Source organism: Stenella coeruleoalba (assembly GCF_951394435.1).
Source record: "Stenella coeruleoalba genome assembly, chromosome: 1".
Taxonomy (NCBI): Eukaryota; Metazoa; Chordata; class Mammalia; order Artiodactyla; family Delphinidae; genus Stenella; species Stenella coeruleoalba.
The window spans coordinates 74,343,194-74,367,416 of NC_137169.1; the positions used below are offsets into that span (position 1 = coordinate 74,343,194).

At 40.9% G+C, this 24,223-nt stretch overlaps 1 protein-coding gene across 4 annotated transcripts in view; it reads left to right on the forward strand.

Moving 5' to 3' along the window:
• The first annotated feature begins 214 nt into the window (after positions 1–214).
• Positions 215–24,223, forward strand: part of DNAI3 (dynein axonemal intermediate chain 3) — an 83,586-nt gene continuing 59,577 nt past the window's right edge. For all 4 annotated transcript variants that reach the window (XM_079934056.1, XM_079934057.1, XM_079934059.1 and 1 more), the window contains exons 1-4: positions 215–299; positions 10,652–10,729; positions 11,136–11,174; positions 23,543–23,724. In XM_079934056.1, coding sequence (XP_079790182.1) covers positions 10,666–10,729; positions 11,136–11,174; positions 23,543–23,724 — 285 coding nt within the window. In that variant the 5' untranslated portion in view covers positions 215–299; positions 10,652–10,665. The remainder of the gene's footprint in view (positions 300–10,651; positions 10,730–11,135; positions 11,175–23,542; positions 23,725–24,223) is intronic.

Below are 24,223 nucleotides of genomic sequence, written 5' to 3' on the forward strand. Positions count from 1 at the left end.
TTCGTTCCAGGTCGTGTCAGCATCATAGCAACCAATCACAAGCCTGCTCTGGAAGAGACTGTTAGGAAGCGGGCATTTTATTGGTGAGGCTGCTTTGTCAATCTCAGCAGAGGACTAGCCTCTTTTCTCTTAGCAACGGATGCGTCACGGCAACAGTCTGCCGGGGGAACTGCAGTTTGTGTTCTTGGGACTTGTTTTTCTGTGAGAGGAGAATCAAAATCCCATCTCCAGCTCCCGAAGGAATTTTTCTCCAGGGTATTGCAAAGAGGCTTCTTTTCCCTTCAGTTTAGCAGTATCAGGTAAGGGGAGCTCTGAGTGGGAAAGGAGGCTTGGAAAACAAGTATTTCACTTAATCTTTCAAAGGCGTTTGCAACACTCGCTGTGCCAGCGAGGTACTAGATGCAGTGAAGATACAAAAATGTACAAAACTTTCTCTGCCTTCAAAGAACTTCCAGCCTAGCCAGGAGACAAAAATATCAACGAGAGAGCAGTTGACACTCTAAGAACTTTGAGGGCAGGTACCTGTTCACAGGTTTTACATTCCCAGTGCCTATCACATTGCCTGGCACATAGTAGAAACTCAATAAATACTGGATGGATGGATGGATGGATGGACGGATGGTTGGATGAAAAGGAAAACAGTATTATCCTGGTACAGGACATCAAAGAAGAAATGATTAATGTGAGCTGAAGTAATTAGATGACTTCAGGACTTAAGAAAGGGCTGGAGTATATGAAGAGTGAAGAAGATAAACAGGGGAACATTAGCCCTTTGAAAGTAAGGACTTGTCTTATTCCTCTGTTAACCTGCAGGACTTGATTGCTGCTCAGTAATTTCTCTCTCCTTCTCCACAGTGTATGCTGAGTGCTGAATGAATGCACAACTATCTTTCAGGCAGCTCTGAGTTTGGGTCCCTCTGCCTTTGCAGAAGGCTGGCATAATTTACTACAGTACAGCATGATTAGAAATTGTCAGGGAAAACAAGATTGTATCAGCCTGAGTGAGAAAGTTGCAGAGGCTTCAGAGAGAAAGTCATATTGGAGTTGAGCCTTTAAGAACGAGCAAGGTTTAAGCAAGCAGAGATATGCGTTCATCGTGTGAAGCAGGAGGGGTGGGGAAGGAAGGGCATTCTCCCCCTCGGTTTGGAGAATGCATAGTAATTCTGTGAGGCCGGAGTAGAACTGGAAGGGTAGGTGTGGCGAGGCAGACTGTGAAGGCTGTTAAAGGTGATGCTTACAAGGTTGGACTCTATCCTGTTTTGCAAAGTCTGGTCTGTGGACCACTAGTGCAAGACTTCCTCACAGTGATTTTTAAAATGCAGTGTTCCAGGCTCACCCAGATCTGCACAGTTGCAGTGGAAGTCCAGGAAATTTGCATTTCAAATGAATTCCATTTCTGAACTACTGCAGGAGAATGCCTCTGTGGATGATAGGGGCCCACACTGTATTCCCTAGTATACAGGAAAGTGACTTGTTAAGATCTGCATTTTAGGAAGAGAACTCTGAAGGCATGCCCTGTGGGTGACTGTTCTGGTTGGAACAGAGGCAGGAAGTTAAGCTAAATGTTCATGATCTTGTCAAAGGGTAGGGGGAGAGAAATCTGTGGTTAGAAAAAACTTACATGTTTATTTTTACTAACTGCTAATTGAAATGTATGCATTTGTTAACAAACCACGGTAGTATTAGCGGAACCTGTGACTTTGTCACCAAAAGAAATTATAACTCTTTTCATATATCATGGATGTTACAGATATATTATTTATGCTCATCACTTCTTCAAAATTAAGGCAGTAATTAGAACCACTGCTATATCTTATTTAATTTACTAATAAAGAAGCACATAGATTATTATTTCATAATTTTTAAAATAGTTTGATAACTGTATTTCAGTATCATCTGCCTCCCTTGTAATCCCATGCTTTTATTTGATGCGTGGGCTTCACCAGGCTGCCAAAGGGGTTCATGGCACAAAATAGTTAGGAACTCCTGGTATAGAAGAACATGTTGAAGGCCTAAGCCAGAGGATGCTATGGGAGAAGGGAACTTGGAATTTAGGGGATGTTTCAAAGAGAAAAGTGATGATTTAGCATCTACTTAAATGAGTAAATATCTAATCTTAAAAAAGAATGGGAGTAGGTTATAAGGGGAGAAACAAGAAGAGAAGACTAACAAATATTGTAGGAACAGTTATCTCTGGAGGGTGGGTGTCGTGTACTTCTCAGAAGATGGCGGAAGAACCCAGGAGAACCTTGAAGCTTAATCGGGGTCTTGGTGGAGATTGACCAAGAAGCAGCAGTTCTTGGAGACATTCTTACAAGAATCCCAAGATGTTAGTCTTGGATCTTATTTTAAATCTTTGTTTAAAAAAAAAAAAAAAGATGGGAGGCAAACATGATGAGCTTACAAATACTTTGGGAAGATAAAAGAGGATAAAGAGGATGATGGCCACCTAGACAAGGTCAGCTAATTGAAGAAGACTCAAGGAAGTAATACTTTCTTAGGAAGTTGTTAGGTGAAGATAAGGTACCAGTGCTACAGGTCTTAGAATTAAAGATCTCGTGGCTAGGAGTAAGCCACACACGCATACGGGTAACAAATAGGAACATGTAAACAGGCGTGTGCAATACAGCAGAAAAGTGAAGAGAGGAAGCTAATAACTGTTTAATTCACTGCTTTATGTCAGTTATAATTCGCATCACTTATCCCTTCATCTGCAGTAGTTATCCTCCTGAATAATAGAAGCCTCGTAAGAAAACACAGTCACAAGCAAGTCTTGAAAGTTAGTTTGGAACCAGGTCATGGACAGCTCTGAATGCAATGTCCCTCATGGTCAGTGGAGTGCCATTACAGGCTTTGAACTGTTACACGGAGCATTTACCCAGTACAGGTGTCCCTTATTATCCCCGGGGATGGGATTGCTTTCAGGCCTCCCGTAGATACCAAAATCTGAGGATGCTTATATAAAATGGTGTAGTATTTGCATAACCTATGCACACCCTCCTGCATACTTTAAATCATCTCTAGATTACTTATAATACCTAATACAATGTAAATTATATGTAAATAATTGTCAGTGCATGGCAAATTCAAGTTTTGCATTTTGGAACTTTCTGGAATTTTTTTCTCAATATTTTTGATCCAAGGTGGGTTGAATCCAAGATTGTGGAACCCGCAGGTGTGGAGGAGGGCCCACTGAACTCATTTCTTTTGTTACCCCCCTAATGTCTTTTGCTATTAGTGTGGAAGGTAAAAAATGTGTCCTTTGGTACACTGCTAGCAAAAATGGTATTCTGGAATGGGTGAGTTAATTTGCAAAGAAAATAGACAGTTTTAATATCAACAATATTTAAATGGAATGCTTAAATATTTGTATTATCTTTCATAAATTCTGTTTTGAAATTCAATCAGCTATGGTGGCTTTGAAAACCAATCGTAGTACAATCCCCTGTGGTAGGCATAACCTTTATTTTAAGAATAGATGAAGTATCTCTTCTGCTACTGTTAATCATAATGAATTTACTTCAGTTTGGAAGAAAAATGAGCATTTCAGAGTAATCTTAGTAAAGTGATATCTGTATTAAAAACAATTTATTTTTGGCTGTGCCACACAACTTGTGGGATCTTAGTTCCCCGACCAGGGATAGAACCCGGGCCCTCCGCAGTGAAAGCACAGAGTCCTAAAGACTGGACTACCAGGGAATTCCCTGAAAATCTTTCATGACCTTTTAGCAGTCAATTTAATGGGAAAATTTTGGAAAATATAATATAGCACATTCACTGCATGAAGTATGCCATTAGTTTTATGAAAAAAATTTAGTAAGAGCTGCTGTAATTTCAAATCTTTTATTTGGGATTTGTTTTTAAAAGGAAAATCTGCACAAAAAAATAAACCTTGAATAGTTAAGTGTGTTTATTGAAATTAATGCAGGACTACACTATTCATTTGACTTTTTTTAATAAATTTATTTATTGATTTATTTCTATTTTTGGCTGCGTTGGGTCTTCCTTGCTGCATGTGGGCTTCTCTCTAGTTCTGGCGAGCAGGGGCTACTCTTCATTGCAATGCGTGGGCTTCTCATTGCAGTGGATTCTCTTGTTGCAGAGCACGGGCTCTAGGCACGCGGGCCTCAATAGTTGTGCCTCGATGGCTCTAGAGTGCAGGCTCAGTAGTTGTGGCTCACGGGCTTAGCTGCTCTGCGGCATGTGGGATTTTCCTGGACCAGGGCTCGAACCCGTGTCCCCTGCATTGGCAGGTGGATTCTCAACCACTGCGCCACCAGGGAAGCCCTATTCATTTGATTTTGATATTTGTAATTAAAAGTGATTTATTTTCTAGACACAATGTTGGCAGGGCTTTTGTTATGTGCAGTTACTAAAATAAACTATAAAATGTTGCCTGAAACACAAATACAGTATAAGGTAGGTACTCCCAAGCTAGCCATTTTCTTTTAGTTTAGACTGTTTTTCCCAGGCTGACCTCAGCTAATGAATTTTTCCATCTACCTAGCAACTTAGACATTGTGCTTTTTAATTAAGAAGGATTAGAACCTCTAAGAACCTGTAGAACAACCTGATCTTCCCTTTTCCTTGGTCACTAGTCAATATTTTAGACACGGGGGTTAATATTTGTGAAAGTAGTAAATGAACTGTTCTGGTAAGGCACCACACATTTAATGTTTGTTCCAATTTTTTCACCTGATGTACTGCTGGAAAATTAACTTTGTTTTCCCCCAAAATTGGAAATAACCAAATTACCCACATCATTTAATAGCAACATTTGAAAAGAACTGGGCACATGTGATTATTTTGACTATTTCTTGGGATGATTGTGTTAAACTGATACCTATATATTCAAGCAGCACCTGGTAATCCCTGAACCTGTGAATATTTTACTACACGTGGCAAAGAAGAGTTAAGGTTGCAAATGACATTAGAATTGCTAATTAGCCGACCTTAAAATAGAGAGGTTATCCTTTATTATCGAGGTGAGTCCAAGGTAATCACAAGTGTTCTTAAAAGTGGAGGAGGGGGGCTTCCCTAGTGGCGCAGTGGTTGAGAGTCCGCCCGCCGATGCAGGGGACACGGGTTCGTGCCCCGGTCCAGGAAGATCCCACAGGCCGCGGAGTGGCTGGGCCCGTGAGCCATGGCCATTGAGCCTGCACGTCCGGAACCTGTGCTCCGCAACGGGAGAGGCCACAACAGTGAGAGGCCCGCGTACCACACACACACAAAAAAACGTGGAGGAGGGTGGAAGAAGTGAAGATCTGAGTACCCTATGTGAGAAGGACTTAACCCACCATTGCTGGCTTTGAAGATGTAGGAAGAGGACCTACAAGCCGAGAAATTCTGGGGGCCTCCAGAAGTAGGAAAAGGCAAGGAGACAAGGCAAGATTCTCCCTTAAAGCCTCTAAAAAGAATGGAATGCAGCCTTGTTGACACGTTGATTTGATTTGATTTATTTTTTAATTTATTTATCTTTATTTTTGGCTGTGTTGTGTCTTCATTGCTGCACGCAGGCTTTCTCTAGTTGTGGCGAGCGGGGTCTACTCTTCATTGGGGTGCACGGGCTTCTCATTGCGGTGGCTTCTCTGGTGTGGAGCATGGGCTCTAGGCACACGGGCTTCAGTAGTTGTGGCTGGTGGGCTCTAGAGCGCAGGCTCAGTAGCTGTGGTGCACGGGCTCAGTAGTTGTGGCTCGCAGGCCCTAGAGCGCAGGCTCAGTAGTTGTGGCACATGTGCTCAGTAGTTATGGCTCACAGGCTCTAGAGTGCAGGCTCAGTAGTTGTGGCGCACGGGCTTACTTGCTCTGCGGCATGTGGGATCTTCCCAGACCAGGGCTCGAACCCATGTCCCCTTCATTGGCAGGCTGATCCTTAACCACTGCGCCATCAGGAAAGCCCTGACATGTTGATTTTAGCCCACTGAGATCCATGCCAGACTTTGGAACTACAGAACTATAAGATAATAAATTTGTGTTGTTTTAAGACACTAAGTTTGTGATAATTTGTTACAGCAGCAATAGAAAACTAATAAAGCATGCATACAGGTTATTCCACAGGCCATTAGGCAAAAGCCTTTTGTTCAGACTGGAAATTCACAAACTAAGAGTGGAAGGGGGAAGGGAGGACCAGGGAATCATTGTTAACAATTTTTCTCAGTATGTATTGATATATTTGTCAGGTACAGAGATTATAATAATAGGAAAGAAAACACAACCCCTATCCTTCCAGAGTTTATAGTCCAGTTTATGGTCTAATTTAACATGCCCCAAATTGAACCCCTGATCTTCCCTTTCAAATCTGTTCTTCCCAGGGGATCCCCATCTCAATAAACAGCAACCCCATACTTTGATTTCCTTAAGCAAAACTCACTGAAGTCATCCTTGATCTCTTTCTTTCTCTCAGACCCTACATCCATGTCATCAGCAAATCCTGTTGGCTCTACTTACAAAATATACCCTGAATCCAATCACTTTTTCCATCCCCCTCTCACCTCCCTTATCTAAACTGCCATCATCTCTCTCTTGGATTATTGACTTGTCTCTTAATTGGATTTTCTGCTTCAGCCCTTTCCTTGCTACAGTCTTTGAGACACAGCAGCCATAGTGATCCTTAAAATGTGAGTCAGGTCAAGTAAAGTAACTCCGCAGCTCAAAACCATCCAAAGCTCCCCACCTCATTCAGAGTAAAACCCAAAGTCCTTATCCAGGACATAGCTCCCTTGTGGTATATTACATAATTGCCCTTATTACCTAACCTTCCTTTTAAGAGGATCATACATTCCGACCCATTCCTATGCAAGTATACATTCTTCTCCCATTATCAGGATTGGCTGTATGAGTTGCTTGTGCCAATGGAATGTGAGCAGAAAAAAGGACAGTGTGCCAGTGCCAAGGAGAAGATTCAGAAAGCATCACGCGGTTCTATTAGTTCTCACTTTTTCTTCTGCCGTGAAAGTAGTGTGTGTCAGATAGGCATTGCTCCTTCAGCCTGTGTCCCAGAATAAGACTTGAAGCAGCAACTCACCCACAGCCATAATGCAGAACATGGGAAGAAATAAATGTTTGCTGTTGCATGTTACTGAGAGTTAAAGGGTATTTGTTACTACAGCAAAGCTGACTGCAGTGAGTCCCCTACATATGAACCTTCGGGTTGCAAACTTTCAAAGATGCGAACATGCCCCCGTATGCCAGCTGTAGTACTGTACTACTGTACTTTTCAAGGTACTGTATTGTAAGATTAAAAATATTTTTTGTGTGTGTTTGTTTTTTATGTATTATTTGTGTGAAAAGTATTATAAACCTATTACAGTACAGTACTATATAGCCGATTGTGTTAGTTGGGTACCTAGGCTAACTCTGTCGGACTTACGAACAAAATGGGACTTAAAAATGCGCTCTTGGGACAGAACTCGTTCGTATGTCGGGGACTTACTGTAATATATACCCCCTTTACCTCTCTGATCAACTTTACCTCCTATTGTTCCCCTCAATCACTCCACTCCAGCCAACCTGTGTTTTTTTAAAAGTGCCAAGCATACTCGCCCCAGAACCTTTACACTTACCATTCCCTCTGCCTGGAAATACCCTTTTTTTCCCTAGATATCTGTATTTCTGGCTCTCTCCCTTCTCTTAGGTCTTTGCTCCAACGTTACTTAAGTGAGGTCTTCCCTGATTGTGACCTCCCCACTCCTACACTCCCTCTCCCTTCCTACTTGATTTTTCTCCTTAATAGTTATCACCATCTGAAGTACCAATTATTTTGCTTCTTTCTTTGCTCTCTCCCCACTAGGACATAAGCTCTATCAGGGCAGGGGTTTTACCTATTTTTTCACAGCTGTATTCCTAACACCTAGGAAATCATCTGGCACATTATAGTTACTCAATAAATATTTGTGGAATAAATAATGGTGGTGGGGAGGTGACTGTGTGTGTGCGCGCACACATGTAGGGTGGGTTTGGGTGAGCTTCACAGTGTTTTTGTGTATTTTAAGTCAAATACAGCTGAAATCGAATATGGAGATGGGTACATTGATAAAGAACCTTCTGAGAAAACAGATTAGTTTCAAGGTTTGAAATTACACTAAGTCTGGGAAGTGGGATGAAGGACACTTGAGAGGCTGAAATGTTGGATCAGAGCCGTCCATGGAACGTTTAAAATGTAGAAATTCCTTAATTGTCAGAATCGTAAAATGCTGATTAAATAATAAAATCCTACCTTTCTAGGTAAAGACAATACTTTTAAGTAGCTTCATTTGTAATGAAACACAGTAACTATTTATCACTGAAATCCAAGGGATAGTCTCATACAAAGGTCAAGAGCATGGACACTGGAGCCAGACTGCTTGCGATCACACCCTGACTCCACCATCCGCAGTTTGCACGTACCCTCAGGCAAGTTACCTGACCTCTCGGGGCCTCTGTTTTCACATCATAAAATGAGCATGAATATCATAGTATTAATAAAATGCCTATCTAAAAGAGTGGTTAAAATTAAATAAAGAATGCAGGTAAAGTAGTTAGAGCTGTGCCAGGCACATAGCAATATTCAATAAACATGAGAATATTATTACTAAAATCATTATTGCCATTTGAAAAAATACATGTGAAAAATCTGAAGCGAAAAGTGTATATACACAGACACATGCACCCACACTTTAGTCAAGATTTAGTAATCAAAGGACTAGGTATAAAGCAATACGTGTGATATTTTGACTGTGGGCTATGAAATAATATTCCACCTGGGGTTGGCTTATTATAATGAGGCAAACCAGTCTCAGATGACTGAGTTGATGATGATGCAAATTCTTCTCAATTCCTAACACCCTACCCTGTGAGGTAGGTTTTATTATTATCCCCATTAGACAGATGAATACACTGAGGCTTAGAAGATAAATAATTTGCCTAGGGTCACTAAGCTGGTAAAAAGTAGAGTCTGTTTTTAGCTCATGCAGCTCAATATCCAAAAAACAACCCGATCAGAAAATGGGCAGAGGACCTAAATAAACACTTCTCCAAAGAAGACATACAGAGGGCCAAGAGGCACATGAAAAGATGCTCAGCATCACTAATGATTAGAGAAATGCAAATCAAAACTACAATGAGATATCACCTCACACGGGTCAGAATGGCCATCAAAAAATCTACACACAATAAATGCTGGAGAGGATGTGGAGAAAGGGAACCCTCTTGCACTGTTGGTGGGAATGTAAATTGATACAGCCACTGTGGAGAACAGTACGGAGTTTCCTTAAAAAACTACAAATAGAACTACCATATGACCCAGCAATCCCACTTCTGGGCATATACCCTGAGAAAACCATAATTCAAAAAGACACATGTACCCCAGTGTTCATTGCAGCACTGTTTACAATAGCCAGGACATGGAAGCAACCTAAATGTCCATCGACAGATGAATGGATAAAGAAGATGTGGTACATATATACAATGGAATATTACTCAGCCATGAAAAGGAGTGAAATTGGGTCATTTGTAGAGATGTGGATGGACCTAGAGCCTGTTATACATAGTGAAGTAAGTCAGAAAGAGAAAACAAATATATTAAAACATATATGTGGAATCTAGAAAAATGATACAGATAAACCAATTTGCAGAGCAGGAATGGAGATGCAGACATAGAAAATGAATGTGTGGACACAGAGGGGGAGGGGGAGGGGATGAATGGAGAGATTAGGATTGACATATATACACTACCATGTGTAAAATACATAGCTAGTGGGAACCTGCTGTATAGCACAGGGAGGTCAGCTTGGTGCTCTGGTGATCTAGGTGGGTGGGTTGGGGGGTGGGGCGTGGGAGGGAGGTCCAAGAGGGAGGGGATATGGGGATATATGTATACATATGGTTGATTCACTTCATTGTACAGCAGAAACTAACACAACATTGTAAAACCACCATACCCCAATTAAAAAAATGTATATTAAATAAAAGTAGAGTCTGTTTTTAAACCCTGCTGGTCAGACTCCTGAAATCACACTCCTAATCATTTAACAAGGTGGACACAGGTGATCACTGAGGAGACGACAAGGATTTAGTGTCACGGCAGTGATCTTGGCCATACTATGTCCTGTCAGAATTGATGAGTAATTCCATAGCAAACCTTTGGAGGTATTCTCTGACAGTGCAAATTAGGACACAGTGGTTACATGTACCTATGCTAGGACAAAAGTACTATTTAAATTATGTCATTTAAAAATTATGTATGTATGTGCACATGGTGAGTCTGTGTCTGCCCATGGACTTTCAGCCTGTGTTTTTAGCTGGGTCACCTGACAGGGAGCTAGGCACAGGACAGTGCAAAACAGCTCCCTGGAATGGAAACAGGAGCAAGAGGCAGGGGATCCAGTGTCCTCTCTTGTGGTTCCATGGCAGGGCCTGTGGCGGAAACCTTGAAGTGTTGGCAGGTCACCTCCTTGTGCTTCAGTTGAATGGCTCTGCTGGAATGGCAAGATCTCATTAGGAAGATTGTTGTTGCAATAAACCTGTGGTCACAGAACACCCATTCTGTGAAGATACATGTTGATTTAGCTGAGGGCAAAACTTAGAAAACATATTCTTATGTTTACTAAATGATAATGCTTACTATTTGGAACTGTAACCCAGAATTTACTAATGATATTCTCTCTTTATGCAGCCTAAGTTAGAGCCATGGCTCCAAAACGTCAAAAACAAAAGCGCTCAAAACGTGGCAAAACCAAGATAACGTTACCTGGTAGGACTGTTTTTTCATCAATGGGATTTTTATGTATTTAGTATTCGTATATATATTAGCAGCCAAAACGATCATGGTTTTATGTCTCAAATAAATGTTTTTGCTGTCATAAAGTCAAACACAAGTGGAATTCAAAACACGGGGATTTATTATTATTTTTATTCATTTCATTAAAATATCAATTAAATGTCATATCACAAATGTCATAGCAAATATATCACTATGAGATAATTCTGTAAGAAAGACAACTATTCATTTTCTATTTAATTATTCATAAAATAGCTTAAGTCTTCACTGTGTATTTGCCTTATGTTTTATGTTTTAAGCCTTGGTAGAAGATTGTAGTAAACTAAGATACATATTCGACTCAAAAATGTAAATTTGACATCATTTTATTATATTCTAGTTAGTGAAGAAGCAGAACCTGTGAATATGGAGAGCATGGGTAAGTGGAAATACAATTTAGAATTTACGTCCCCAGTTCTACTACATTTTAATATGCAATAAGCAAGGGAGAATATTACAGATTGAAATGATCAAAATGTGCATGGACTAAAGTTACATCATGTCATTTGGAATATAAAATAAAATTTCTAAAGAAAAAATAAAAAGTAAGAGTGGAAGAGAGAATTTCAAACTGAGAAATAGACTTGGACCAAGCAGTCCCTTAAAAATCCAACATTGTATGATTATTGAGAGACCTTTTATAACTGTAAAGTGTGTTGTCTGCAAGTCATTACTTTTATTATAATAGTATTTTTCAAACTCTGATCATGGGCAATATTTATCTGTACGCTATGGTGGGGTTCCGCTATTTCAAGGAAAGAGGATGATTTTTAAGCAAATAAACTAGAACTTAAACAACCGAACTAATATGGTTCCTACTTTTAGATGTTAAATAATCTTATTCCAACAACTTTTATTTTTGTTGTTGTTGTTGAAACTTTTTCTCAGAGTTGCCTTAGATGATGCACTTCATGTTTAGAAACAGAGGGGAAACCGTGAGGGTGGGGAGGAAGAATCTCTAAAAGCCTTGCTGGTCATTGTAAAGATTTTGGCTTTTAGGATGGGGAGCTGTTGGTATGTAAGCAGAGAGGTAACATGATCTGACTTACTTTTTTTTTAATTTAACATCTTTATTGGAGTATAATTGCTTTACAGTGGTGTGTTAGTTTCTGCTTTCTAACAAAGTGAATCAGTTATACATATACATATGTCCCCATATCTCTTCCCTCTCGTGTCTCCCTCCCTCCCACCCTCCCTATCCCACCCCTCTAGGTGGTCACAAAGCACCCAGCTGATCTCCCTGTGCTTTGTGGCTGCTTCCCACTAGCTAGCTATTTTACGTTTCGTAGTGTATATATGTCCATGCCACGCTCTCACTTTGTCCCAGCTTACCCTTCCCCCTCCCCATATTCTCAAGTCCATTCTCTACTAGGTTTGTGTCTTTATTCCCGTCTTGCCCCTAGGTTCTTCATGACCGCTTTTTTTAGATTCCATATATATGTGTCAGCATACAGTATTTGTTTTTCTCTTTCGGACTTACTTCACTCTGTATGACAGACTCTAGGTCCATCCACCTCACTACAAATAACTCCATTTTGTTTCTTTTTATGGCTGAGTAATATTCCATTATATATATGTGCCACATCTTCTTTATCCATTCATCTGTCAATGGACACTTAGGTTGCTTCCATGTCCTGGCTATTGTAAATAGAGCTGCAATGAACATTGTGGTACATGACTCTTTTTCAATTATGGTTTTCTCAGTGTATATGCCCAGTAGTGGGATTGCTGGGTCATATGGTAGTTCTATTTGTAGTTTTTTAAGGAACCTCCATACTGTTCTCCATAGTGGTTGAATCAATTTACATTCCCACCAACACTGCAAGAGGGTTCCCTTTTCTCCACACTGTCTCCAGCATTTATTGTTCGTAGATTTTTTGATGATGGCCATTCTGAACGGTGTGAGATATCTCATTGTAGTTTTGATTTGCATTTCTCTAATGATTAATTATGTTGAGCATTCTTTCATGTGTTTGTTGGCAATCTCTATATCTTCTTTGGGGAAATGTCTATTTAGGTCTTCTGCCCATTTTTGGATTGGGTTGTTTGTTTGTTTGATATTGAGCTGCATGAGCTGCCTGTAAATTTTGGAGATTAATCCTTTGTCAGTTGCTTCATTTGCAAATATTTTCTCCCATTCTGAGGGTTATCTTTTCGTCTTATTTATGGTTTCCTTTGCTGTGCAAAAGCTTTTAAGCTTCATTAGGTCCCATTTGTTTATTTTTGTTTTTATTTCCATTTCTCTAGGAGGTGGGTCAAAAAGGATCTTGCTGTGATTTATGTCATAGAGTGTTCTGCCTATGTTTTCCTCTAAGAGTTTTATAGTGTGTGACCTTACATTTAGGTCTTTAATCCATTTTTAGTTTATTTTTGTGTATGGTGTTAGGGAGTGTTCTAATTTCATTCTTTTACATGTAGCTGTCCAGTTTTCCCAGCACCACTTATTGAACAGGCTGTCTTTTCTCCACTGTATATTCTTGCCTCCTTTATCAAAGATAAGGTGACCATACATGCATGGGTTTATCTCTGGGCTTTCTATCCTGTTCCATTGATCTATATTTCTGTTTTTGTGCCAGTACCATACTGTCTTGATTACTGTACCTTTGTGGTATAGTCCGAAGTCAGGGGGCCTGATTCCTCCAGCTCCGTTTTTCTTTCTCAAGTTTGCTTTGGCTATTCGGAGTCCTTTGTATTTACATACAAACTGTGAAATTTTTTGTTCTAGTTCTGTGAAAAATGCCAGTGGTAGTTTGATAGGGATTGCATTGAATCTGTAGATTGCTTTGAGTAGTATAGGCATTTTCACAATGTCGATTCTTCCAATCCAAGAACATGGTATATCTCTCCATCTATTTGTATCATCTTTAATTTCTTTCAAGGATCTCATTCAGATTTCACGAAGAAATTAAAACCTTTACAGACAAGCAAAAACTAAGAGAATTCAGCACCACCAAACCAGCTTTACAACAAATGCTAAAGGAACTTCTCTAGGCAAGAAACACAAGAGAAGGAGAAGACCTACAATAACAAACCCAAAACAGCTAAGAAAATGGTAATAGAAACATACATATCAATAATTACCTTAAATATAAATGGATTAAATGCTCCAACCAAAAGACATAGACTGGCTGAATGGATACAAAAACAAGACCCATATATATGCTGTCTACAAGAGACCCACTTCAGACCTAGGGACACACACAGACTGAAAGCGAGGGGATGGAAAAAGATACTCCATGCAAATGGAAATCAAAAGAAAGCTGGAGTAGCAATTCTCATATCAAACAAAATAGATTTTAAAACAAGGACTATTACAAGAGACAAAGAAGGACACTACATAATGATCAAGGGATCAATCCAAGAAAAAGATATAACAATTGTAAATATTTATGCACCCAACATAGGAGCACCTCAATACATAAGGCAAATACTAACAGCCATAAAAGGGGAAATCGACAGTAACACAATCATAGTAGGGGACTTTAACACCCCACTTTCACCAATGGACAGATCATCCAAAATGAAAATAAATAAGGAACCACAAGCTTTAAATGATACATTAAACAAGGTGGACTTAATTGATATTTATAGGACATTCCATCCAAAAACAACTGACTTATGTTTTTAAAGGGCCACCCTGGCTACTCTTTTGGGAATTGCAGGGGCAAAGACAGAGGCAGAGACTAGTTAGGAAGCTATTGCAACAATCTAGGAAAGAGATGATGGTGGCCAGGCCAAGGGAGCAAAGGGGTTGCAGGTGTGGTGTGTGAAGGCAGGGAGGTGGTGGGAGGATGTTAGCAAACAATAAATAGCATTGGAACTGGGTGTGCTGCCCAACAAATGTTTAATGAATGCACCACCCAGAAACTTGGGAGTTATCTTTGACCCCTTTCTTCCCGTCAACACCTCCTCACTTGCATCTAAACCATACCAAGTCCTGTCAATTCAACACCTAAAACATATCTCAAACCCATTCAATTCACATAATCTCCACAGCTGCAACCTTAGCCTCCACATCCCTCACTTAGATTAGATCCTTAATCCCTAACCAGTATCCCTGCTTCCACTCAGCCTCCTTCAATGCATTCTGCACACAGAAACCCTCTGACTTGGCTTTTTCCTGCTTAAACTCTCCCATGGCTTTTCTTTGTCCTTATAGTGGTCCTGGCTCCACCTTCCTCTCTGAACTTGTCTCTCTATCCTTCACCTCCATCTACAGCTCATCAGCCTTACTTAGCACAAAACATACTGAATTTGTTCCTGCCTCAGGACCTTTGCTCTTGCTGTTCCCAATGCCTGGATAAGCCTTCCATGCACCTTCCTCCTTCTCATCATTCAGATCCAGACTCCAATCTAATCTCTGCAAGAGGCCTTCCTTGAAGGCATTTCTTTCACCTAGTACCCTATTTTATTGCCTTCATAGCACTTATAGTTCTGAAGTTAAAGTACAGTCAATTCTCATTATTCATGGAAGTTCTATACAGTTGCTGCAAACGCTGAATTAGCAGATACTGAACCATTGCTCCTAGGGAAAATACAGGATTAGGTTCCTCCAAGCCTCTGGTCACAACATTTCATTAACCAACTAATACATAACCTTGTTTTATGTGTGTTTCTCTTTAAAGATGACTTATTTAATATATATTGCTGATTCATTAACATTGAACTCACAGCCAACAGCACTATAATTCATGCCTGACTGATGCTTATCTAATACACATGTTTTCTTGTAAAACATATCACAGCCTTCTTGCACTTGGGAACACTAGACAGCACTTTAGCAGTAAGCTTGGGGACCATTTTAAATAGGCAAATCACCAATACAAAGCACAAAAATGTGAAAAATGTGGTACTATATAGACAGTGGAAAGACACTGTTTGCAGTATGAGAGCACATGGAAGATGGTAGAGCATCATCTTGTCCGACCTTACCTGGCAATATGCACATCAGGCAATTCACATTTTTTGTCACTTTAAGCATGCCCACTAGTGAACGTGAAAGCGCCACAACTATCGATCTTGGGATTACAAATACATTTTAGCAAGTGAATTTGCAAATATAAAATTTATGAATGAGGATGGAGCATATTTATTTGTTTATGCATTTATAACACGTAGCTGTTTACATACATACCCATGCTGGCCCTCCCTTGTGTGTGCTCTCTCTCTCTCTTTCTTTCTCTCTCTCTTTTTTTCACACACACAAGCTTCAGGGGAACAGAAACTCTTGTTCACCCCTCTACCCCAATGCCTATCTTGATACAGAATAAGCACTCAATAAATATTTGTTGATTGATTGATTGAATAAATGAATGAATTGCTTTCCCTGTTCTTCCTGTTTAGACAGACCACCAGCACTACCACCCTCCTTAGTTCTATGTTCTATCTCTCACCCTGTTTTCTCCTAGATAGCACTTGTCACCATTTGTCCTTATGTATTTCTGAGTGTATTTATCTATTTAATGTCTGTCTCCCCCTCTAGATTGTATACCCTGGCACTAGCACCATGCTTTTCACATAGTAGCTGCATGGTAAATATTTCCTGACTAAATAATTAACTGGTAAGCAAATCCATGGACCTGAGAATGGGGCATGGTGGAGAGGTGTCAGCTGAAAGTATATGGGCTGAAAAATAGATGTGAGTATGTTTCTTTAAGGAGAAAAACAAAAAAGAAAAAGAAATCTTAGCACTTTGTAGTGAGACTTGAGGGTAGGTTTTGACTTAGCATCCCCTTATTTTACAGCCTCTCTCTCTACCCCCAGACTCCCCTCAGGCAACACCAGGACCCTCTGACTTCCTTGATGTGGGGTCTGACATTGTCAGCTGTCACTCAGGACTTGTGGCTGTTATGCTGCAGGGGACTAGGTTTCCCTTTCCTACCAAGGAACCAAGGGAGCAATAGAATAGCTAAAAACTGTCTCCTAATTAAGGCAACGTCTGGAGGTTTCTAGAGAAGAGGTATGATTTTTACATGTAGTTAACATTTACGGAGTAACAGCTTTGTGCCCGGCATACCCCTCATCCCTTCAGCTCTAGGAAGTAACATTGCTGTGGCCATTACAAGATGGAGGTGCTGTGACTCCCAAAAGTTAAATAATTTACCCAAATTATAAGTCACACTTTAATACAGGTTAGAGTATCTGTGGTGTATTAATGGTCTATTGCTGCTATAACAAATTACCACAAATTTATTATCATACAATGTTAGAAATCAGGAGTCTGAAATTACTTTCACTGGGGTAAAGTCAAGGTGTTGGCAGTGCTGGTTCCTTCTGGAGGCTCGGAAGGGATAATCTGTTTGTTTACCTTTTTCACCTAATGGCTCCCTGTGTCCATTGACTCTTGGCCCCTTCCTCTGTCTTCAAAGCCAGCAGCATAGCATCTTCTAATCTTTCTCTGGCATAGACCTCTGCCTCCGTGTCACATGTCCTTCCTTGGCATTGACCCTCCTGCCTTTCTCTTATAAGGACCCTTGTGATTACATTGGACCCACCTCAGGAGCCCAGTAATCTTCCCATCTCAAGATCCTGAACTTAATCACACCTGCAAGTCCCTTTTGGCATGTAAGGCAACATATTCACAGGTTTCAGAAATTAGGACATGGATATCTTTGGGCGGACATTATTCTGTTTACCACAAGTGATTAATAGCACAGTTTTTGGAATTAAACAGATGTGGTTTGAATCATAATTCTGCCACTTAATGACTGTGTGACCACAAACAACTTCACCTCTCTGGGCCTCTGCTTCCTCATCTGAAGAATGAGGTAGTGACACCTACCTCATGAGCTTGTTGCAGAAGTTAAATTAGGTAGTCCATGCACATTTCCTTACAGAGGGCTGTCTCAGAGAAGGTTTGCATTTTACTGTTGTTAGTATAAAAACAAAATACTATAAAGATAGAGAAATAGGGAATTCCCCTGAGGTCCAGTGGTTAGGACTCCGCACTTTCACGGCCAAGGGCCTGTGTTCATTCCCTGGTCAGGGTACTAAGATCCCACAAGCTGCACGGCGCGGCCAAAAAAAAAGATAGAGAAATAGATCAGTGAATGAGAATAAGGAGTCCAAAACTATATTCACACATATATGGTTGATTGATTTTCAACAAAAGTAAGTACAAAGGCAGTTCAGTGGAGAAGAGATAGTCTTTTCAACAAATGATGCTGGAACAGTTGGATATTTACATGCAAAAAAGTGAACCTCAATCCATATCGCACATTATATATGAATATTATCTCAAAATGGATCATAGACCTAAATATAAAACCAAATATTATAAAACTTCTAGAAGAAAACATAGGAGAAAAATCTTTGTAACCTTGGATTAGCAAAGATTTCTGAGATACAACACCCCAAACTGTAACTCTTAAGAAATCTTTGCCTAATTCATTTTTTCTTTTATGAAATACTAGTCAGAAATATAAAGGAATGAGCTACTGCTACGTGCAGCCACATGAGTGAATCTCAAAATAATTGTGCTGAGCAAAAGAAGACAAACAAACAAAAAGTGTTGTGCAATTTTTAAGGAAATGTGCATGGACTACCTAATTTAACTTCTGCAACAAGCTCATGCGGTAGGTATCACTACCTCATTCCTCAGATGAGGAAGCAGATGCCCAGAGAGGTGAGTTTTATAACTATTCCATAAAAAACAAACTACTTATCTATAGCAATAGAAAGCAGAGCAGTGGTTACCTGGGAGTGAGGAGGGGTGCTGGGAGAAGGGGCAGGAGGAAACTTTTGGGGATTATAGATTTGTTCTTTATCTCCATTGTGATGATGGTTTCATGGGTAAATGCATATGTTTATCAAATTGTACACTTTAAATATATACAGTTTATTATTTATCAATTATATCTCAATAAAACTATTTTTTTAAAGTAAACAACAACCAAAATGCTAAAAAAAAGATATGGATGAAATGCACGGGGCTTATTTACATACTCTGTTTCAATATGCAGGACAACTGATGTGTGACCTATGATTTATATTGCACCAGCCTCTTCCTTGCGCGCACAGCAAGATTCCGAGCTAGTTATTTGTGTGGAGCTTGAGTCTGTCTTTGGCTCCTGCTCTACCAAGTGAATAACTGTCATTCACTGCATCCTATACAGTGTATCTCTCTTACCTCCCTGACTATCTGTGAAGGAGGAGGAGGACCATCTCCTGTGCTCTGCTGTGTTCACGATTTTTTTTTTTTTTTTTTTTTTTTTTTTTGCGGTACGCGGGCCTCTCACTGTTGTGGCCTCTCCCGTTGCGGAGCACAGGCTCCGGACGCGCAGGCTCAGCAGCCATGGTTCACGGGCCCAGCCGCTCCGCGGCACGTGGGATTTTCCCGGACCGGGGCATGAACCCGTGTCCCCTGCATCGGCAGGCGGACTCTCAACCACTGCGCCACCAGGGAAGCCCTGTGTTCACCCTGTGTTCACACTTTTGAGAGAAAGTATGGCCTGCTAGTTACAGTGCAGGGACCTTGGTTTGGATCCTAGCTCCCCTATTTCTAACTCCCAGCCCCCAACCTTGGATACCTTACTTGGACTCTGTGGGCCTCAGTTTTCTCAGCTAAAAAATGGAGACAGGGCCTTCCTGGTGGCGCAGTGGTTGGGAGTCCGCCTGCCGATGCAGGGGACACGGGTTTGTGCCCCGGTCCGGGAAGATCCCACATGCCGCGGAGCGGCTGGGCCCGTGAGCCATGGCCGCTGAGCCTGCGCGTCCGGAGCCTGTGCTCCGCAACGGGAGAGGCCACAACAGTGAGAGGCCCCAGTACCGCAAAAAAAAAAAAAAAAAAAAGGAGACGATTACAGGAGCGGCGTCTGAATGTTGTTATGAAGAGTAAATGAATTAATAATCCATGTAATGTGCTTAGAATAGCGTCTGGCAGTAGGTGCTTCACAGAAGCTACTATAATTAACATGCTGTTATTTACTCACACCGTTATTCACTCAGTGCACTGGCCTGGCCCCCTATCCAGTAGGTCTTGCCCTCATGGCAGGCACTCCTGACCTCTGTAAGCTTCAGGAGACCCTGCAGCCCTTCTCCTCTGCTCCAACATCCTTCTCACCCTCCTGGACCTCTCTGCTGGAGGCACAACTGAGCCCAGAGCCCATCTCATCGCTAATCACCAGAGCCTCATTGTTACATACCTACAGTGCTATCTTCAGTGCAGGCCTCAAAGCCTAAATAACAACAGTTCTTACACTGAATTTAGCCAGAGACCCTTGGGGTGGCCAGTAGCGTCAGGCCTTGCTCTGTTTAGTTTGGCCATTGTTCAGGTAGGGCACGGAGGTACTAGACTCTAGGAGTTCTGTGTAGTCTATTGGCTACTAGTTGCCTGCAGTTATTACCGATTCCCGACCCCAGCCAGAAACAGGCTACTACTACTGCTAACTTCTAGATAAAGGAATGTTAGATCCTCTATTAAAGTTGCCTTGAAAAAGCCCAATTAGTGTAAAAGGATTATTTTTATGACAAATATCCAGCCAGTAGGATTTGAAGTATGTTTAGTGGGAGCAGGTGACATAGAACACCATCTTTGTCAGTGTCCTTCCAGTTTTGTGGAGGGTAGGAAGCTTTCTGGTCTTTGTGAGCACCTCTGTTTATGAAGGGCGGCCACCTCCTTTTTGGCTTCAGCTCAGTGTGGGTCTCACAGTTCCACCTAGTGGTTTTCCAAGACAAAACTCCAAGGGCTGTTATGCATCGGACACTCTACAAATTACGGCTGGCAATGTGATTTTAAAGGATAACTTGCATGTGAATCAAGTCAACAGCTGTTTTGGGGCAGACCCCGAGGCTGTGGCTGCCCTGCAACGTCACCTCTGCCTCACCAGCAGCCAGGATCTGGGCCCTGAGGTCCCCCCCGAGGGCGTGCTGGGGGCCCTGCTGTGTGTGAAGCTCTGGAGACCCCCTCATCCCAGGCGCCAGCACACTGCTTCCTGTCATAAGCACCCCCGGGATCCTGCATGCCCTCTGGCCCTGGACCATCCCATCCCTGACACCTGGACAGCTCCTGCAGGCACATCGAGAGCGGCTTATCCCGCCAGCCACAGTTGCTGCACTCTAACCCCAAGATCCCCACCCCGAACCCCACAATAAATATGATCTGAAGCAAACAAACAAACAACAACAACAAAAAAAAACAGTTGCCTTTGAGCATCCTCTACATGCAGGTGTTAGGGTTAGTATTTTAAGGGGAGATAAAAATGGGCAATTTGTCCCTAATTTATGAACCGCTTGTATTCCAAATGTTTGTTTATTATGCCAACTGATTGCAATTTGGAATATATTTCCATACATAATCAGTGTTATGTATAGAGTCACTAATAATCACCTGAATAATCATATCATAGAGCTTCCAGGGCGAGGGGTCAATGTTTCTGTGGGAAAATAAGCTCAAAATTCCTACTTGAGAGGCTGCATGCACTTTTTGCCTCGAGGACGCACCTGTTGAGTAGTGGGAGGGAGGATGTTGGGACATCCAGGTGTGGGGGGCCTGGAGAGGATGGGAGTGGGTTCTGGGGCCCCCGGAGCATAGAGTTGGGGGAGGGAGTTCTGGGGATAAATGCAGAACTGAACCTGGGGTGGTAGAAGCTGATGGTGATAAAAAGGGTAAGAAAATGAGAGGTAGGGTTGAGAGAGAAGATTGATGCAAAACGATAACTTGTCTTCTTCCATCTGCTGTCCCAGGGCTTGCTGCTGCCCAGGACTGACCTGGGGTGGGGGGCAAAGGGACAGGAAGAACAGGAATGGAAGCCTGTTGAACCTCCCCTCCCTCCTCTTTTGAGGGCAATTCTGGGACTGGGGAACCAGAGGAGGGAAGAAGGATTCCCTACCTCACCTTCCTCCCCAGTTCCAGGTTTACTAATACAACCTAATTGGAAAGTCAGTAGCTTTAAAGTGTGAAGAACTAGGGCTTCCCTGGTGGCGTAGTGATTAAGAATCCGCCTGGCAACGCAGGCGACACGGGTTCGAGACCTGGTCCAGAATGATCCCACATGCCGCGGAGCCACTAAGCTCAGGCACCACAACTACCGAAGCCCGCTCTCCCTAGAGGCCATGCTCCTCAGCAAGAGAAGCCACCGCAATGAGAAGCCCGCACACCGCAATGAAGAGTAGCCCCTGCTCACCACAACTAGAGAAAGCCCGTGCACAGCAACAAAGACCCAACGCAGGCAAAAATAAATAAATTAAAAAAAAAAAAGTGTGAAGAACTGAATAACAAGTTTGACTGAAAAAGAGCCCTAGGGAGCAGAGGTACCTATCTAGGGTCAAGGGAAGTTTCTTTAAAACGGGAGACCATTGAGCAAATCAGCATGCTGAGGGCAAACAGCGCAGAGGTAGGAAAGGTTGACGGGAGAGGAAGAGTTGATGGGCTGAGAAGGGTGGAGAGGGGCAGGCAGGTCTTCGAACTGGGGGGAAGGGCAGAAAGACGGGGCCTGTGCTGATGAGCTGGTGGGCAGGGCTGCGGGACATCACAGGATTCTTTGCTGTACAGACACAGAATTTTCTCTGTGAGAGGAAGCAGGGTCACCTGGTGAGAGAGAGCAACAGGTGAAGGGGTAAGGGAGGAGGTGTTTTAGGAGAGCAATACAGGTTTGATAGAGCCTAAGATGGTGATAATACCTTTGAACCAATAATTTCACTTTTACAACCTATCCTGGGAAAATAATTTGAAAAAGAACAGATACATGTATATGTATAACTGAAAAAAAAATATGAACTGCTATTTTCAACTGTCATTCAGGCCATTTCTGTACATTCTCATCATATATAACTGTCTTGGTTCTTACGCTTTTGTTATTCATTAGATCTTAAGTATTAGTTTTGAGAATTTGACCTTTGTCTTCTTTCAGATTTAAAATATAATGTTAAACCACACACAAAATTTTTTTTAAAACCTAAGAAAATAATTTGAAATGTGATAAAAGTTTATAAACTATATATTTGTTTGTAGAGTTATTTATAATCACTAGAAACAAATGAGAAAAAATGTAATGCTTACCAACAACAGAACAGTTAAAAATTATGCTATAGAATTACATTAATTTAAAATGATGCATTAGAAAAATTATATAATGTCATAGTAAAATTCTAGTGACATAATAGTAAGTATGAAAGGCAGGATTTAGAATTTCATTTAAGATACTATATATGGAGTGACTGGAAGGAAATAGAGCAAACGATTAATAGAGGTTCTCTCTTGAGAGATAGAATTATGGGGAATTGTTATTTTCATCTTTTTATCTTTTTGACATTAAAAAAATTTTTTATTTTATATTGGAGTATAATTGATTTACAATGCTGTGTTAGTTTCAGGTGTACAGCAAAGTGATTCAGTTATACATATATCTATTCTTTTTCAGATTTTTTTCCCATTGAGGTTATTATAGAATATTGAGTACAGTTCCCTGTGCTATACAGTAGGTCCTTGTTGGTTATCTATTTTAAGTATAATAGTGTGTATATGTCAATTCCAAACTCCCAGTTTATCCCTCCCTGCTGTCACATTTCCCCTTTTGTAACGATACGTTTGTTTCCTAAGTCTGTGAGTCTGTTTCTGTTTTGTAAATAAGTTCATTTGTTGACATTTTTTATAATGGATAAACTTACTTTAAAAATATGAACAATGATTTTAAAGTCTTTTAAAATTTTAACCAAGGCAATTATTTAAAGCAAACAATTGCATGTTTCTTAGTGTTAATATTTTAAATGGTTATATTTAATGTCCAAATTCCACTTTGCCTTTCCCAGGTCATCCAGAAATTTATCCTTTAGTGTTAACTAGCAAGACCCAGGAGATATTTAACTGCAGAATAGATGAAGATGTCACAGATGAACAACCTTATAAACTTATCAGAAAAGAAGATATTTTTGCAGACTTTGAAAACAGAGCTGCAGTATCTGATTTCTACCCAGTCAAAAAAATTATTCAGGTAAGTACAGTATCCCTCTTTATTTTTCAGTCCTGCCTCAAGAGGTTCCTGATACATAATCACAAAAGTTGGAGAGATTTCTGAGTTCAAATCTGGCATTTCCCATTACTTTGGGCAAATGCTAGCTTGCCCATCCCTCCTTGGGAATCCTTCTTGATGACCCTTTGTGAAAAGCGAACTCCTATCTGTGACATTTTGTCTTACTCCACACCCAGAAAAGCTCATCCTTGCCCAATTTTAGCTAGAAAGGGAACCTACCCTTATTTTCCCATACTGCTTTAATTGTTTAATTCATAATTTTAGTCCTGATTTGTCCACAAACATGCTACAGAGCACAATACCAAATAAAAGGAATGCTTCCTTTTTTTCCTGTTAGAAATAAAATTGCATGGTAAGTTTCCCTGGATGCATTGTGTTTTAAGAGCGTTTGTAAGTTAATAAAATAACTTTGCAATTTGAGGTTATTAACCATAGGTTAGCACTATGGTTATCTTCTATG